This window comes from Rana temporaria, chromosome 4 (assembly GCF_905171775.1).
Source record: "Rana temporaria chromosome 4, aRanTem1.1, whole genome shotgun sequence".
NCBI classification, from domain to species: Eukaryota; Metazoa; Chordata; class Amphibia; order Anura; family Ranidae; genus Rana; species Rana temporaria.
The window spans coordinates 41,724,995-41,738,485 of NC_053492.1; the positions used below are offsets into that span (position 1 = coordinate 41,724,995).

General features: G+C 43.1%; 1 protein-coding gene across 2 annotated transcripts in view; it reads left to right on the forward strand.

The window, feature by feature from the left end:
* SCARA3 (scavenger receptor class A member 3) overlaps nucleotides 1–13,491 on the forward strand; it is a 67,078-nt gene that overhangs the window by 38,445 nt on the left and 15,142 nt on the right. For both annotated transcript variants that reach the window (XM_040348329.1, XM_040348330.1), the window contains exon 5: nucleotides 9,332–10,375. In XM_040348329.1, coding sequence (XP_040204263.1) covers nucleotides 9,332–10,375 — 1,044 coding nt within the window. The remainder of the gene's footprint in view (nucleotides 1–9,331; nucleotides 10,376–13,491) is intronic.

Genomic DNA, 13,491 nt, shown 5'->3' on the forward strand with positions numbered 1-13,491 from the left:
AACGGCGACGTGCGTAGCGTACTTCCGTATTCCCGGACGTCTTACGCAAACGACGTGAATTTTTTAATTTCGACGCGGGAACGACGGCCATACTTTATACTAGGGTTGTCCAGATACCGATACTAGTATCGGTATCGGGACCGATACCGAGTATTTGCGGGAGTACTCGTACTCGCGCAAATGCTCCCGATACCTAAATAGAATACTTTTTTTGTATTTATCAACATGTTCTATGAAAATTCTTTGAGTTTTTTACTACTGCGTGACAAGCAAATAAAACATTTTTATTCATTTTTACTCATTTTTATTCTTTTATAATGTCTTGAGTTAGAGTTCTTCATAATTCTAAAGAAAATATCCTTAGTCTGTATTGTGGTTTGAAAACTGTCACATGACATTTAAAAAAAGTATCGGTATTCGGTATCGGCGACTACATGAAAAAAGTATCGGTACTTGTACTCGGTCCTAAAAAAGTGGTATCGGGACAACCCTACTTTATACAGCACATACGTACACCCAAAACGACGACTAAATTTGCGACCGGAAACTAGACTAGCAGCGACGTAGCGAACGCGAAAAACCATCGTGGATCGCCGTAACTCCTAATTTGCATACCCGACGCTGGTTTACGACGCGAACTCCCCCCATTGTAACTTAACAAAAAAACTAAATTTTCTTTGATGGGAATATACAATATAATGTTTATGGGATGCTTACTGTCTGCCATCATACACTTGCAAGAAAATACAAGTTATGCATGGTCATTTTGCTTGTTATAGCAATATTAAATAAGATATCCTTCCTTTTAAAGTGGAGTTCCACCCAGATTATTATTCCCCCCCCCCCCAAAATAAAAAATTTAAAATATATATATATATACTCACCAGAAAGGGCTGTTGCTATGCGGAAGTAGCTCTTCTGCCTCTTCCTCCACCGCGGTCCTCTTCTTCTTCATCCTCCGTCACGGTGTCTTCTGGTGAATGGGGCGCGCTGCCTTCTGGGAACTGCGTGTATCCCAGGAGGCAGCTGCCCATTCACAAAGCGTCGTGTGAGTCGCGCATGCGCAGTAGGAAACGGACAGTGAAGCCGTAAGTCAGGATGGAGTCGCCAGGACCGAGCGATTGCCTTCAGGGGCCCATCATCACAGGCGCCTAGGACAGGTACGTGTTATTATTAAAAGTCAGCAGCTACAGGTTTTCTATGTTTCCGACGGAAAAGGTTCCTATCGGAAAATCCGCTTGTCTGAATGCAATTCCAACGCGCAAAAAAACATGCATGCTCAGAATCAAGCAGAAGAGCCGAACTGCCTATTGAACTTCATTGATTTTGGCTCGTCGTACGTGTTGTACGTCACAGCGTTCTTGACGGTCGGAATTTCCGACAAGATTTGTGTGACCGTGTGTATGCAAGACAAGTTTGAGCCAACATTCCGTCAGAAAAAATCCACGGTTTTCTCGTTTAAAATTCACGAACGTGTGTACGCGGCATTAGACCTTTTTAGGGTTTTTCCTTTTTGTAATTTTTTTTTATTATTATTAGTATTTAGGGCTAAAAATTTATTTTATTGTTTCTTTGTTTACAGGTAATGAGCTCAAAGCTCTTTTTCATGTTCACCAGTGTATCCATAATTTTTGTTTACAAAGCACAGTAGCTTAAGCTCAAACATAACAGATTGACTCCCCACTCTCCTACCACCTCTCTGTTCCAACCAGAGAGAGGTAATCTGAAGAAAAAGACGTCTTGCTGTCTGTGCTCCTTATTTGGAGATTTACTGTTGCTTTCTGTGCTGAAACATGCTGAAATGATAGAAAGTGAGAAGAAATTTCCCAAATGGGGACACCAAAAGCAACAAAATGTTGACAGAGTTTCTAGCTCTTTCATACTTATAATAAACAAATAAACATTTTTATGTTTTAATTTTTGGATAGAATAGGGAAGGTATAGAACCCATGTTGTTTTTTTACTGTTATCTGGAACTCCCATCACTTCCTGTCACGTGACAATTGTTCCACCTGTCAGGAAGTGAGGAGAATCTGCAATAGGGATAGAGACAGCAAGTCTTCCCTTACACTACTAAGTGAAGCCGCTACTACTGGGACAGAAAGTGGGGGACATCTCTTTAATGAAGCCTCAGATAACAGAAGAGATGCTACAGGTGTTGTAAAACTCTCCCGCTTCATCCAAAACTAAAAAAAAAAAATATGCCTGAAAAGATAGTTTAACCACTTCCCGACCGCCTCATGTAGATATACGTCGGCAGAATGGCACGGACAGGGACATCAACGTACCTGTACGTGCCTGCCTAGACTTGGGTCGGGGGTCCGATCGGGACCCCCCCCCCCCGCTACACGCGGCGGTCGGGTTCCCTCGGGGAGCGATCCGGGACGACGGCGCGGCTATTTGTTTATAGCCGCTCCGTCGCGATCGCTCCCCGGAGCTGAAGCACGGGGAGAGCCGTATGTAAACACGGCTTCCCCGTGCTTCACTATGGCGCTGCATCGATCGAGTGATCCCCTTTATAGGGGAGACTCGATCGATGATGTCATTCCTACAGCCACACCCCCCTACAGTTGTAAACACACACTAAGTGTACACTAAATCCTGCAGCGCCACCTGTGGTTAACTCCCAAACTGCAACTGTAATTTTCACAATAAAGAATGCTATTTAAATGCATTTTTTGCTGTGAAAATTACAATGGTCCCAAAAATGTGTCAAAATTGTCCGAAGTGTCCGCCATAATGTCGCAGTCATGAAAAAAATCGCTGATCACCGCCATTAGTAGTAAAAAAAAAAAAAATAATAAAAATGCAATAAAACTATACCCTATTTTGTAAACGCTATAAATTTTGCGCAAACCAATCGATAAACGCATATTGCGATTTTTTTTACCAAAAATAGGTAGAAGAATACGTATCGGCCTAAACTGAGGAAAAAAAATTTTTTATATATGTTTTTGGGGGATATTTATTATAGCAAAAAGTAAAAAATATTGCATTTTTTTCAAAATTGTCGCTCTATTTTTGTTTATAGCGCAAAAAATAAAAACCGCAGAGGTGATCAAATACCACCAAAAGAAAGCTCTATTTGTGGGGAAAAAAGGACGCCAATTTTGTTTGGGAGCCACGTCGCACGACCGCGCAATTGTCTGTTAAAGCGACGCAGTCCCGAACTGTAAAAACACCTTGGGTCTTTAGGCAGCATATTGGTCCGGGGCTTAAGTGGTTAAGGACCGCCCCACCTACATTTACTGTGGATGGGCAGACCTTGAACCTGGCGATCGTTAGTAGAAACAAGGCAGATTGTCATTCTGCTAGTAAGAAAGACAGAGAACTTGCGTTAATGCTAAGCAGGAACACAGATCTCTGTCTTTCTTCAGTTAAACCATCCCCCACACAGTTAGAAAACACTCCCAGGGAACACAGTTAAAGGGTCACTAAAGGAATTTTTTTTTTTTAGCTAAATAGCTTTCTTTACCTTACTGCAGTACTGGTTTCATGTCCTCATTGTTCGTTTTTGCTTTGAAGTAGCTGTAATTCTGCTGTGATCTCCACACTTCCTGGTTGCCCGTTTCCTTATAACCATCATACTGGGAGATTTTCACGGTGGTCTAAGCTGTCATTACTGTGTGTCTAAAACTCCTCAGAACCAATCAGATTCATTTTAAAAACAAAACGCTGCCCTGGATTTGTTTGTTTTTGTTCTGTGAGTCTTCCCGACTCACCTCTCACCCGGAACTTCATGTATGTACCTTTAAAACTGAAAGTGAAACTAGAGGCACATTATATGATAGAATAAATTCAATTTTTAATCATTTTTAAAAGGAATCAGTTAACTTTTATGTCTCTATACCCAATAAACAGTCATTTCAGCAAAAAAAAAAAATTCCTTTAGTGACCCTTTAACCCTTTGATCGCCCCTGATGTTAATCCCTTTCCGGCCAGTGTCATTTATTCAGTAACCGTGCATTTTTTTTTAGCACTGATGTCACTGGTGCCTAAAAAATGTGTCACTTAGTGTCAGATTTGTCCGCTGCAATTTCGCAGTCCCACTAACAATCCCTAATCGCTGCCATTACTAGTAAAAACAATACAAAAAATAAAAAGTCCATAAATCTACCTCATAGTTTGTAGACGCTATGACTTTTGCGCAAACCAATCAATATACGCTTACTGGGATTTTTTTGACCAAAAACATGTGGCAGAATACATATTGGCCTAAATTGATGAAGACATTTTTTTTTTATTAAATTTATTGGGTGTGATTTAGAGCGGAAAGTAAAAAATATAGTTTTGTTTTTAAAATTCTCAGTCTTTTTTTGTTTATAGCGCAAAAAATAAAAAGCGCAGATTTTTTGGGGGGTAAAGTGTTGCATGACCGCGCAATTGTCAGTTAAAACAGCGCAGTGCAGTATCGCAGAAAATGGCATGGTCAGAAAGGGGATAAAACCTGAAAAAAGCTAAAGTGGTTAAAGTGAAAATAAACTTTTCTATCCTCCTATCTGTAGAGAGCAGCACCATCTTATAGCCAGGTTCAGAGAGGTTTACGCCGGCGTATCAGTAGATACGCTGTCGTAACTCTGAATCTGCACCGTCGTAAATTTAAGCGTATTCTGGAAACCAGGTACGCTTAAATTAGGCTAAGATACGAGCGGCGTAAGTCTCCTACGCCGTCGTATCTTAGGGTGCATATTTACGCTGGCCGCTAGGTGGCGCTTCCGTTGTTTTCCGCGTTGAATATGCAAATGAGCAAGATACGCCGATTCACGAACGTACGCACGCCCGTCGCAATTAGTTACGCCGTTTACGCAAGACAATACGCCGGCGTAAAGATAAATCTGCTCAATGGGTGGCGCAGCTCATGCAAGGTATGGACGTCGGAAAAAGGGTATCTTTTTACGTCGTTCGCGTAAGTCGTACGCGAATAGGGTTGTGCGTAAGTTACATTCACATCGTAGGCAGTGTTCGACTTATCTTAGGCATTCTATCCGACGCATGCGCACTGGGATACATCCACGGACGGCGCATGCGCCGTACGATCAAAACGTCAATTACGTGGGGTCATGCCTTATTAAAAATAAAACACGCCCACCTCTTCCCAATTTGAATTAGGCGCGCTTACGCCGGGACATTTACGCTACGCCGCCGTAACTTAGGACGCAAGTGCTTTGTGAATACAGCACTTGCCTCTCTAACTTGCTGCGGCGTATCGTAAATGACCTGCGCTACGCCGGTACAAAGAAGCGCCGCTCTACCTGAATCCGGCTATTAGCCTCTATTTGGACTTGTAGTGACCATTGTGCTGAACATGTGACCAGCAATGATGTCAGCCATTTGAGGACTTGAAAGATCGATTGAGAGCTGGTATAAGCACACTTGCACTGGTATCACCAGAAGCATGCCACAAATCTAGTATACAATACACATGTGCTTATAGGCAGAATTTATATTAAAACACTGCAGAAGAAAACAGTGGTGGGTTTGGTTACGGTTTTGCTAAATCTGATTGAACATTTCTAACTTGAGCTTAACCACTTGCTTACTGGGCACATAAACCCCCTTCGTTCCCAGGCGAAATTTCAGCTTCCGGCACTGCGTCGCTTTAACTGACCTTTGCGCAGTCGTGCGACGTGGCCCCCAAACAAAATTGACGCCCTTTTTACCCCACAAATAGAGCTTTCTTTTGGTGGTATTTGATCACCTCTGCGGTTTTTATTTTTTGCGCTATAAACAAAAAAAGAGCGACAATTTAAAAAATATATATATTTTTTTTACTTGTTGCTATAATAAATATCCCAATTTTTTTTTAAAAAAACAATTTTTTTTCTCAGTTAAGGCCGATACGTATTTTTCGACGTATTTTTGTAAAAAAAATAAATAAAATCGCAATAAGCGACTGGTTTGTGCAAAAGTTATAGCGCCTACAAAATGGGGAACAGAAATGGCGGCGATCTGTGATTTTTATTGGGACTGCAATATTGCGACGGACGTATCGGACACTTTCGACACAAATTTGGGACCATTCACATTTATACAGCGATCAGTGCTATAAATATGCACTAATTACTGTATAAATGTGACTGGCAGGGAAGGGGTTAACACTAGGGGGTGAGGAAGGGGTTAAGTGTGTAGCCTGGGTGTGTTCTTACTGTGTGGGGGGAGGGGGGTGACTGGGGGAGGTGACCGATGCTGTGTCCCTATGTACAAGAAGGGACACAGATCGGTCTCCTCTCCTCTGACAGCACGTGGAGCTCTGTGTTTACACACAGAGCTCCACGTCCCTGCTGTTACCGGCTGTGTTCCCGACGATCGCGTGGGTAATGCATTCCAAATGACGTCCAAAGACGTCCATTTGGCACCTGAGAACCGCGCTGTTGACGTCTTTTGTCAATAGCGCGGGGCTCAAGTGGTTAAAGGGGTTGTAAAGGTTTGTTTTGTATTTTCTAAATAGGTTCCTTTAAACTAGTGCATTGTTGGTTCACTTACCTTTTCCTTCGATTTCCCTTCTAATTTGTTTTTTCTTTGTCTGAATTTCTCACTTCCTGTTTCTCCTCAGTAAGCTTGCCCCCATCATCCGAGCCATTCTGGCTGGGGGTTAGTCAGCGTGCTTGCTCCTCCCTTGGGACTACATCACAGCTTCTCCCCGCAGGGATGTAGTCCCAAGGGAGGGGGCGAGCACGCTGACTAACCCCCAGCCAGAACGGTTTGGATGATGGCAAGCTTACTGAGGAGGAACAGGAAGTGACAGACAATTCAGTTAGTGAACCAACAATGCACTAGCTTAACTGCTTGCTGACCGCCCACCGCAGTTTTACTGCGGCAGGTCGGCTCAGCTGCGCAAAATCACATTATATTACGTGATGTTACTCTGCGGCCACTAGGGGCGCGTGCACGCACTGCCGGAGGCGCCCTCGCGCGCCCCCATGCTCGCCCCTGTTGCTGATACGAGTGCCCGGCGGGCGCGATCACTGCCGGGCACCCGCGATCGCTCGTCACAGAGCGTGAACCGGGAGCTGCGTGTGTAAACACACAGCTCCCGATTCTTTCAGGGGGAAAAATTACTGATCGTATGTTCATACAATGTATGAACAGCGATCTGTCATTTCCCCAAGTCAGTCCCACCCCCCCATTCAGTTAGAACACAATGAGGGAACGTAATTAACCCCTTGATCGCCCCCTAGTGTTAACCCCATCCCTGCCAGTGATATTTTTACAGTAATCAATGAATTTTTATAGCACTGATCGCTGTAAAAATGCCAATGGTCCCAAAAATGTGTCAAAAGTGTCCAATGTGTCCGCCATAAGGTCGCAGTACCGATAAAAATTGCAGATCGCCGCCATTACTAGTAAAAAAAAAAACTATTAATAAAAATGCCATAAAACTATCCCCTATTTTGTAGACCCTGTTAGGTAGATTCACAAAGAGTTAGGCCGGCTTATCAGTAGATAAGCCGACCTAACTCTGAATCTACACCGGCGTTTGTTTAAGCGTATGCTCAAACAGAGATACGCTTAAACAAAGCTAAGATAGGCCGGCTTGCGCCGTTCTATCTAAGCTTGCAATGTTTCTGATGGCCACTAGATGGCGCTTCCATTGCGGTCGGCGTAGATTATGTAAATGAGGGGATACGCCGATTCACGAACGTACGCCAGGCCTACGCCAATGAATTACGTCGTTTCCGTAAGGGATAGGCCGCCTAAAGTTAGAGCTATGCTCTAGTGGCCTAGCCAATGTTAAGTATGGCCGCCGTTCCCGCCACAAAATTAGAAATGTTAACGTCGTTTGCGTAAGTCGTTCGCGAATCGGGATTTATATCGTTTACGTCCACGTCGAAATCAATAGGCCCGTACGGTGTACTTAGCCGCAATGCGCACTGGAAAATGTAGTCGCCCGGCGCATGCGCAGTGTCAAAAAACGTGAGGTCAAGCCTCAATTCCATACAACACGCCCCCCCTCCAAGTCATTTGAATTAGGCGCCCTTACGACCGCTCATTTGAGGCTACGCCGCCGTAGATTAGCAGGTAGGTGGTTTGAAAATCACTACTAGCCTAACTAATTTACGGCGGTGTAGCCTAAACAGGCTAGGCTAGGCCGTCCTAAAGATAAGCCTTTCTACGTGAATCTACCTATATAACTTTTGCGCAAACCAATCAATAAACACATTTTTTTTTTAGAAAAATATGTAGAAGAATACATATCGGCCTAAACTGAAAAAATATATATATTTTTTTAATATTTTTTGGGGATATTTATTATAGCAAAAAGTAAAAAATATTGATTTTTTTTTCAAAATTGTCGCTCTATTTTTGTTTATAGCGCAAAAAAATCAAACCGCAGAGGTGATCAAATACCACCAAAAGAAAGCTCTATTTGTGGAAAAAAAAGGACGCCAATTTTGTTTGGGAGCCACGTCACACGACCGCGCAATTGTCAGTTAAAGCGACGCAGTGCCGAATCGCAAAAAGTGGCCCAGCAAAATGGTCCGAGTCTTAGGCCCCATACACACGAGAGGATTTATCCGCGAATACGGTCCAGCGGACCGTTTCCGCGGATAAATCCTCTTGAGGATTTCAGCGGATTTCTCTGCGATGGAGTGTACTCACCATCGCATTGAAATCCGCGCCGAAATCCTCTGGCGATGACGTGTCGCGACGTCGCCGCGATTATGACGCGGCGACGTGTGCGACGCTGTCATATAAGGAATTCCACGCATGCGTCGATTCATTACGACGCATGCGGGGGATCCCTTCGGACGGATGGATCCGGTGAGTCTATACAGACCAGCGGATCCATCCGTTGGGATGGACTCCAGCAGATGGATTTGTTTAGCATGTCAGCGAATATTCGATCTGCTGGAATCCATCCCAGGGGATAAATATCCGCGGAAACAGATCCGCTGGAGTGTACACACCATAGGATCTATCCGCTGAAACCCATTCGCTGGGATTTATCTGCGGATGGATTCTATCGTGTGTACGGGGCCATAGGTGGTTAAAGAAACCTATTTAGAAAATAAAAAAACAAACCTTTACAACCCCTTTAATTTTGGTAAACTAGTTAAATTGGTGGGTTTGGTTCTGCCTTTAGGTCGGTTGTCCCTGGGTGCCCTGTCCTAAATTTAACACGTCATTTTTAAAGAAAATTTGCCAGTGGAATCAAATGTACTTTAATATTAATTATGGAAGTGCCTATGATAAATTTCCCCTATTCTCAGCTGAATGGAATGTTAAATGGTATTCGTATTTATGCCATTAGAGATCATTACTGAAATGTGAATTTAATTACTTTATTTATGTCATCCCATTTCAACAACCAATTTTTCTTGGTCATTAGACATGAAATCTGTTGGGAATTGCTCACATTGCCATGACTCTACTTACTTGGTTCAGGAGATCAGGAAGCTTCATGGGGAACTAGAAGAGATGCAGAAGATGCTTTTGGCCCAGGAGGTGCAATTGGTCCAATCATCTGAAAACCATCAGATTCTTCTGTCAGCCAATGACATGCTAGATAACCAGATCGAGAGAAGCAACTTCTCCCTGCGCCGGATCAATCAGACTTTAGGAGTTTTCCTGTCCCAGGTTAAAGGGTGGCAGACCACAGCAACGGACTTGGAGACCTCCGTGAAGGACTTGGTTCAGGAGAGGTATGACATTACTGCTGCCATACAACAGATCAATTTTACTTTGGGTCAAACATCAGATTGGATACAAGTCATCCAGAGGAAAACTGACGAGGAGACATTAACGTTGCAAAAAATTGTATCTGACTGGCAAAACTATAGCAAAGTTTTTGGTGGTTTTAAATCGACATCGGTCAAAACCATTGACTTGGTGAGGAGCATTCAGAGTAGTATTGCTGCAACCGCACAACGCATCACCCTTAACACGGAAGTCATGCATGATCTAGTCCTACAAGTAATGGGTCTTCAGCTACAGTTGGACAACATCACAGCTTTTGTTGATGATCATGAGGAAAACATGGCGGACCTCCAGTACCATTCAAAGTACACCCAAAATCGGACAGTTGAGCGCTTTGAGAGCTTAGAGGGTCGGATGCTGTCTCATGAAACGGAAATTGACACCATATTCACTAATATCAATGCAACTGATAACCACGTGCACAGTATGTTGAAATATCTTGATGATGTGCGACTTTCTTGTACCCATGGGTTTAATTCTCACGCTGAGGAATTATACAGTCTTAATAAGTCAGTCAGTATGGTGCAGGACACCTCAGATATGCTCAGAGAGAAGTTCAGCTTGATGAATGTTCGGCTAGATTTTGATGTACGGAATCTGTCGATGATCATGGAGGAAATGAAATTGGTGGACACCAGACATGGGGAAGTTCTCCAGGAAATCCCCACTATGCGAGGTAAGACTTTATATGTATGTCAGGGTGAAAAGAAAATATGTTGCCCTGTTTGAGCTGTTAATGCATTGCCTTTGCTAGACTGAAATCCAGGGCTGTGCACTGCAGAACTATTAGGTAGATTCACGTACCTTGGCCTAAAATTAGGACGGCCTAGCCTAGTGTTTTTAGGCTACACCACCGTAAATTATTTAGGCTAGTAGTGATTCTCAAACCACTTACCTGGTAATTTTCGGCGGCGTAGCCTAAAACGAGCGGGCGTAAGCATGCCTAATTCAAATGACTTGGAGGGGGGCGTGTTGTATGGAAATGAGGCTTGACCTCACGTTTTTTGACGTTTTTTGTCACTGCGCATACGCCGGGCCACTACATTTCCCAGTGCGCATTGCGGCTAAGTAGGCCGTACGGGCCTATTGATTTTGTTGCGGACGTAAACGACGTAAATCCCGATTCGCGGACGACTTGCGCAAACGACGTAAAAAATTCGAACCTCGCGGCGGGAACGGCGGTCATACTTAACATTGTTATTCCACCTCATAGGTGGAATAACTTTAGGCGGCCTATCGCGTACAGAAACAACGTTAATCGACTGCGGCGGGCTCGCGTTCGTTCGGGAATCGGCGTACAAGCTCATTTACATAATCTAGGCCGGCCGCAATGGAAGCGCCACCTAGCGGTCAGCCAAAACATTGCAATCTAAGATAGGACGGCGCAAGGTTAAGTGTATCTCTGTTAGAGAATACACTTAAACATAACTCTTTGTGAATCTACCTATTTGTCTCTACCCAATCCTCTTGGTTCAACTCGGTTCCATGCTGTGACAGAACTGTCACTGTGTGTTTTGGAAGGGGATGTGGGCTGGCCTCCTACCCACAGACTATGGCCCAGCAGAGAATGGGAGACTCGGAGGGCTATTTGCCGTCTCCCACCACCTGGAGAAGATGCCACCTCCAGACATTTGTGTATGTGGTCGCCAGTTCATCAGAACCGGGTGAAAGCGGTATCTGTGGCTGGGCTTGTGGAGTCGTTTCCGGCTACCTAAACCTATTGGCCCGGCTGGGTTAAATATATACTTTTATTTCACAAACAATGTACTTTTAGCTGATAAAAGCATATACAAGATGGTGGTATTCCCAAAGCGTGGGGCTACGAGATTTGGGGATAAAATTACAGAATGTAATGTAATGCTACATCCCCTCTCCCCCATCCTCCCCCTCCCTCTTGTTGCTGTGTTTAATTGTGTTGGGTCATGGCACGTAGACAAAGGTCTGGAGACACATCCCAGGCGGGGATGTGTAAGGAGCTGCTGCCTGCTTATCATAATCCCTTTATGTGTTTCAACTGTAGTTGTTTTAATATACAAGTGTTGAGTTTCCATTTGTTCTTCCTTGTCCTCTACCATGCATTGATCTCTTTTTCAAAGAACAAAAACAAAATGCTGCTGCCTTGACTAATAATAACTGGGCTCCTAAGATCTAAGAACTGTAATTAACTACTTGCCGACCAGCCGCCACAGTTCTACGGCGGCAGGTCGGCTCCCCTGCTCGAGAGCCCGTACAATAACGTTGGCTCTTTAAGCGGCCACTAGGTCCTGTCAGGGGAGAAATGCCTGACCGTCTGTTCATACAATGTATTAACAGCGATCAGTCATTTCCCCTAGTGAGGCCACCCCCCCTACGGTTAGAACACACCCAGGGAACATACTTAACCCCTTCTCCGCCCCCTAGTGTTAACCCCTTTCCTGCCAGTGGCATTTTTATAGTAATCCAATGCATTTGTATAGCACTGATCGCTATAAAAAAGCCAATGGTCCCAAAAAAGTGTCCAAAGTGTCCGCCATAATGTCGCAGTACCGAAAAAAAATCGCTGATCGCCGCCATTCCTAGTAAAAAAAAAATATTAATAAAAATGCCATAAAACTACCCCCTATTTTGTAAACGCTATAACTTTTTCACAAACCAATAAATAAACGTTTATTGCGATTTTTTTTACGAAAAATATGTAGAAGAATATGTATCGGCCTAAACCGAGGAAAAAAATGTGTTTTTATATATTTTTGGGGGATATTTATTATAGCAAAAAGTAAAAAATATTCATTTTTTTCAAAATTGTCGCTCTATTTTTGTTTATAGCGCAAAAACTAAAAACCGCAGAGGTGATAAAATACCACCAACAAAGCTCTATTTGTGGGAAAAAAAGGTCGCCAATTTTGTTTGGGAGCCACGTCGCACGACCGCGAAATTGTCAGTTAAAGTGACGCAGTGCCGAATCGTAAAAATTGCTCTGGTCTTTGACCAGCAATATGGTCCGGGGGTTAAGTGGTTAATGAAATAACATTTCAGTTTTACAAAGGCCCTGCTGTATTTCACAGTACTTTAGCTGAGGGCTTTCTGGTTCCTTTTGACTCACCTTACCATAACCAAAAAGATTATATGGGAGTTGTGTAATTTATGTTACGGTTGCATTCCAGGAAATTAGCATTTAATTCAGATTTTCCTTTGGAAATAATAGTAAACGTGATCCATATGCATGATTCTAACCCTGCTTGCGTCCCAATGGTGGATACTGCCATGCAATAGAAAACTTTATTATGTCAGGGTATAATCAACATTACAATAGAAATACAGGAACATATTCGGAGGTACAGTATAAAGTACAGTAAATATGTAAATAGTGTGCAGTCCTGTATATTGTATGGCTCCCCAGAGAAAAGAATGAAGCATCAGATTGCCTTTAGAGAGAAGAATTAATCGATTTAAATGATTAGTTTTGTACATAATGAGGTCAATTACTGCATACAAAAACACTGTCACCTGACTAATTTGCATAAATTATTGCATAAGGTAAAAAAATGTCCAACTTCACAAAAAAGGATTATGCTGTATTTAACGAAAAATGAAAATTGTGCCAGTAAATATTGCAAAAAAATTATGAAGTAAGCTCTGAAAAAAAAAAAAAAAAATGCGTACTAGGGCTTTCAGGTCTGGTATGGATTTTAAGAGAAACCCCATGCCAAAATTAAAACAAAAAAAAAACTTCATGCACCCCCCCAAAAAAAATCTATACCAGACCCTTATCCAAGCATGCAGTGTTACAGGTCAGGAGAGAGGGGACAAGCA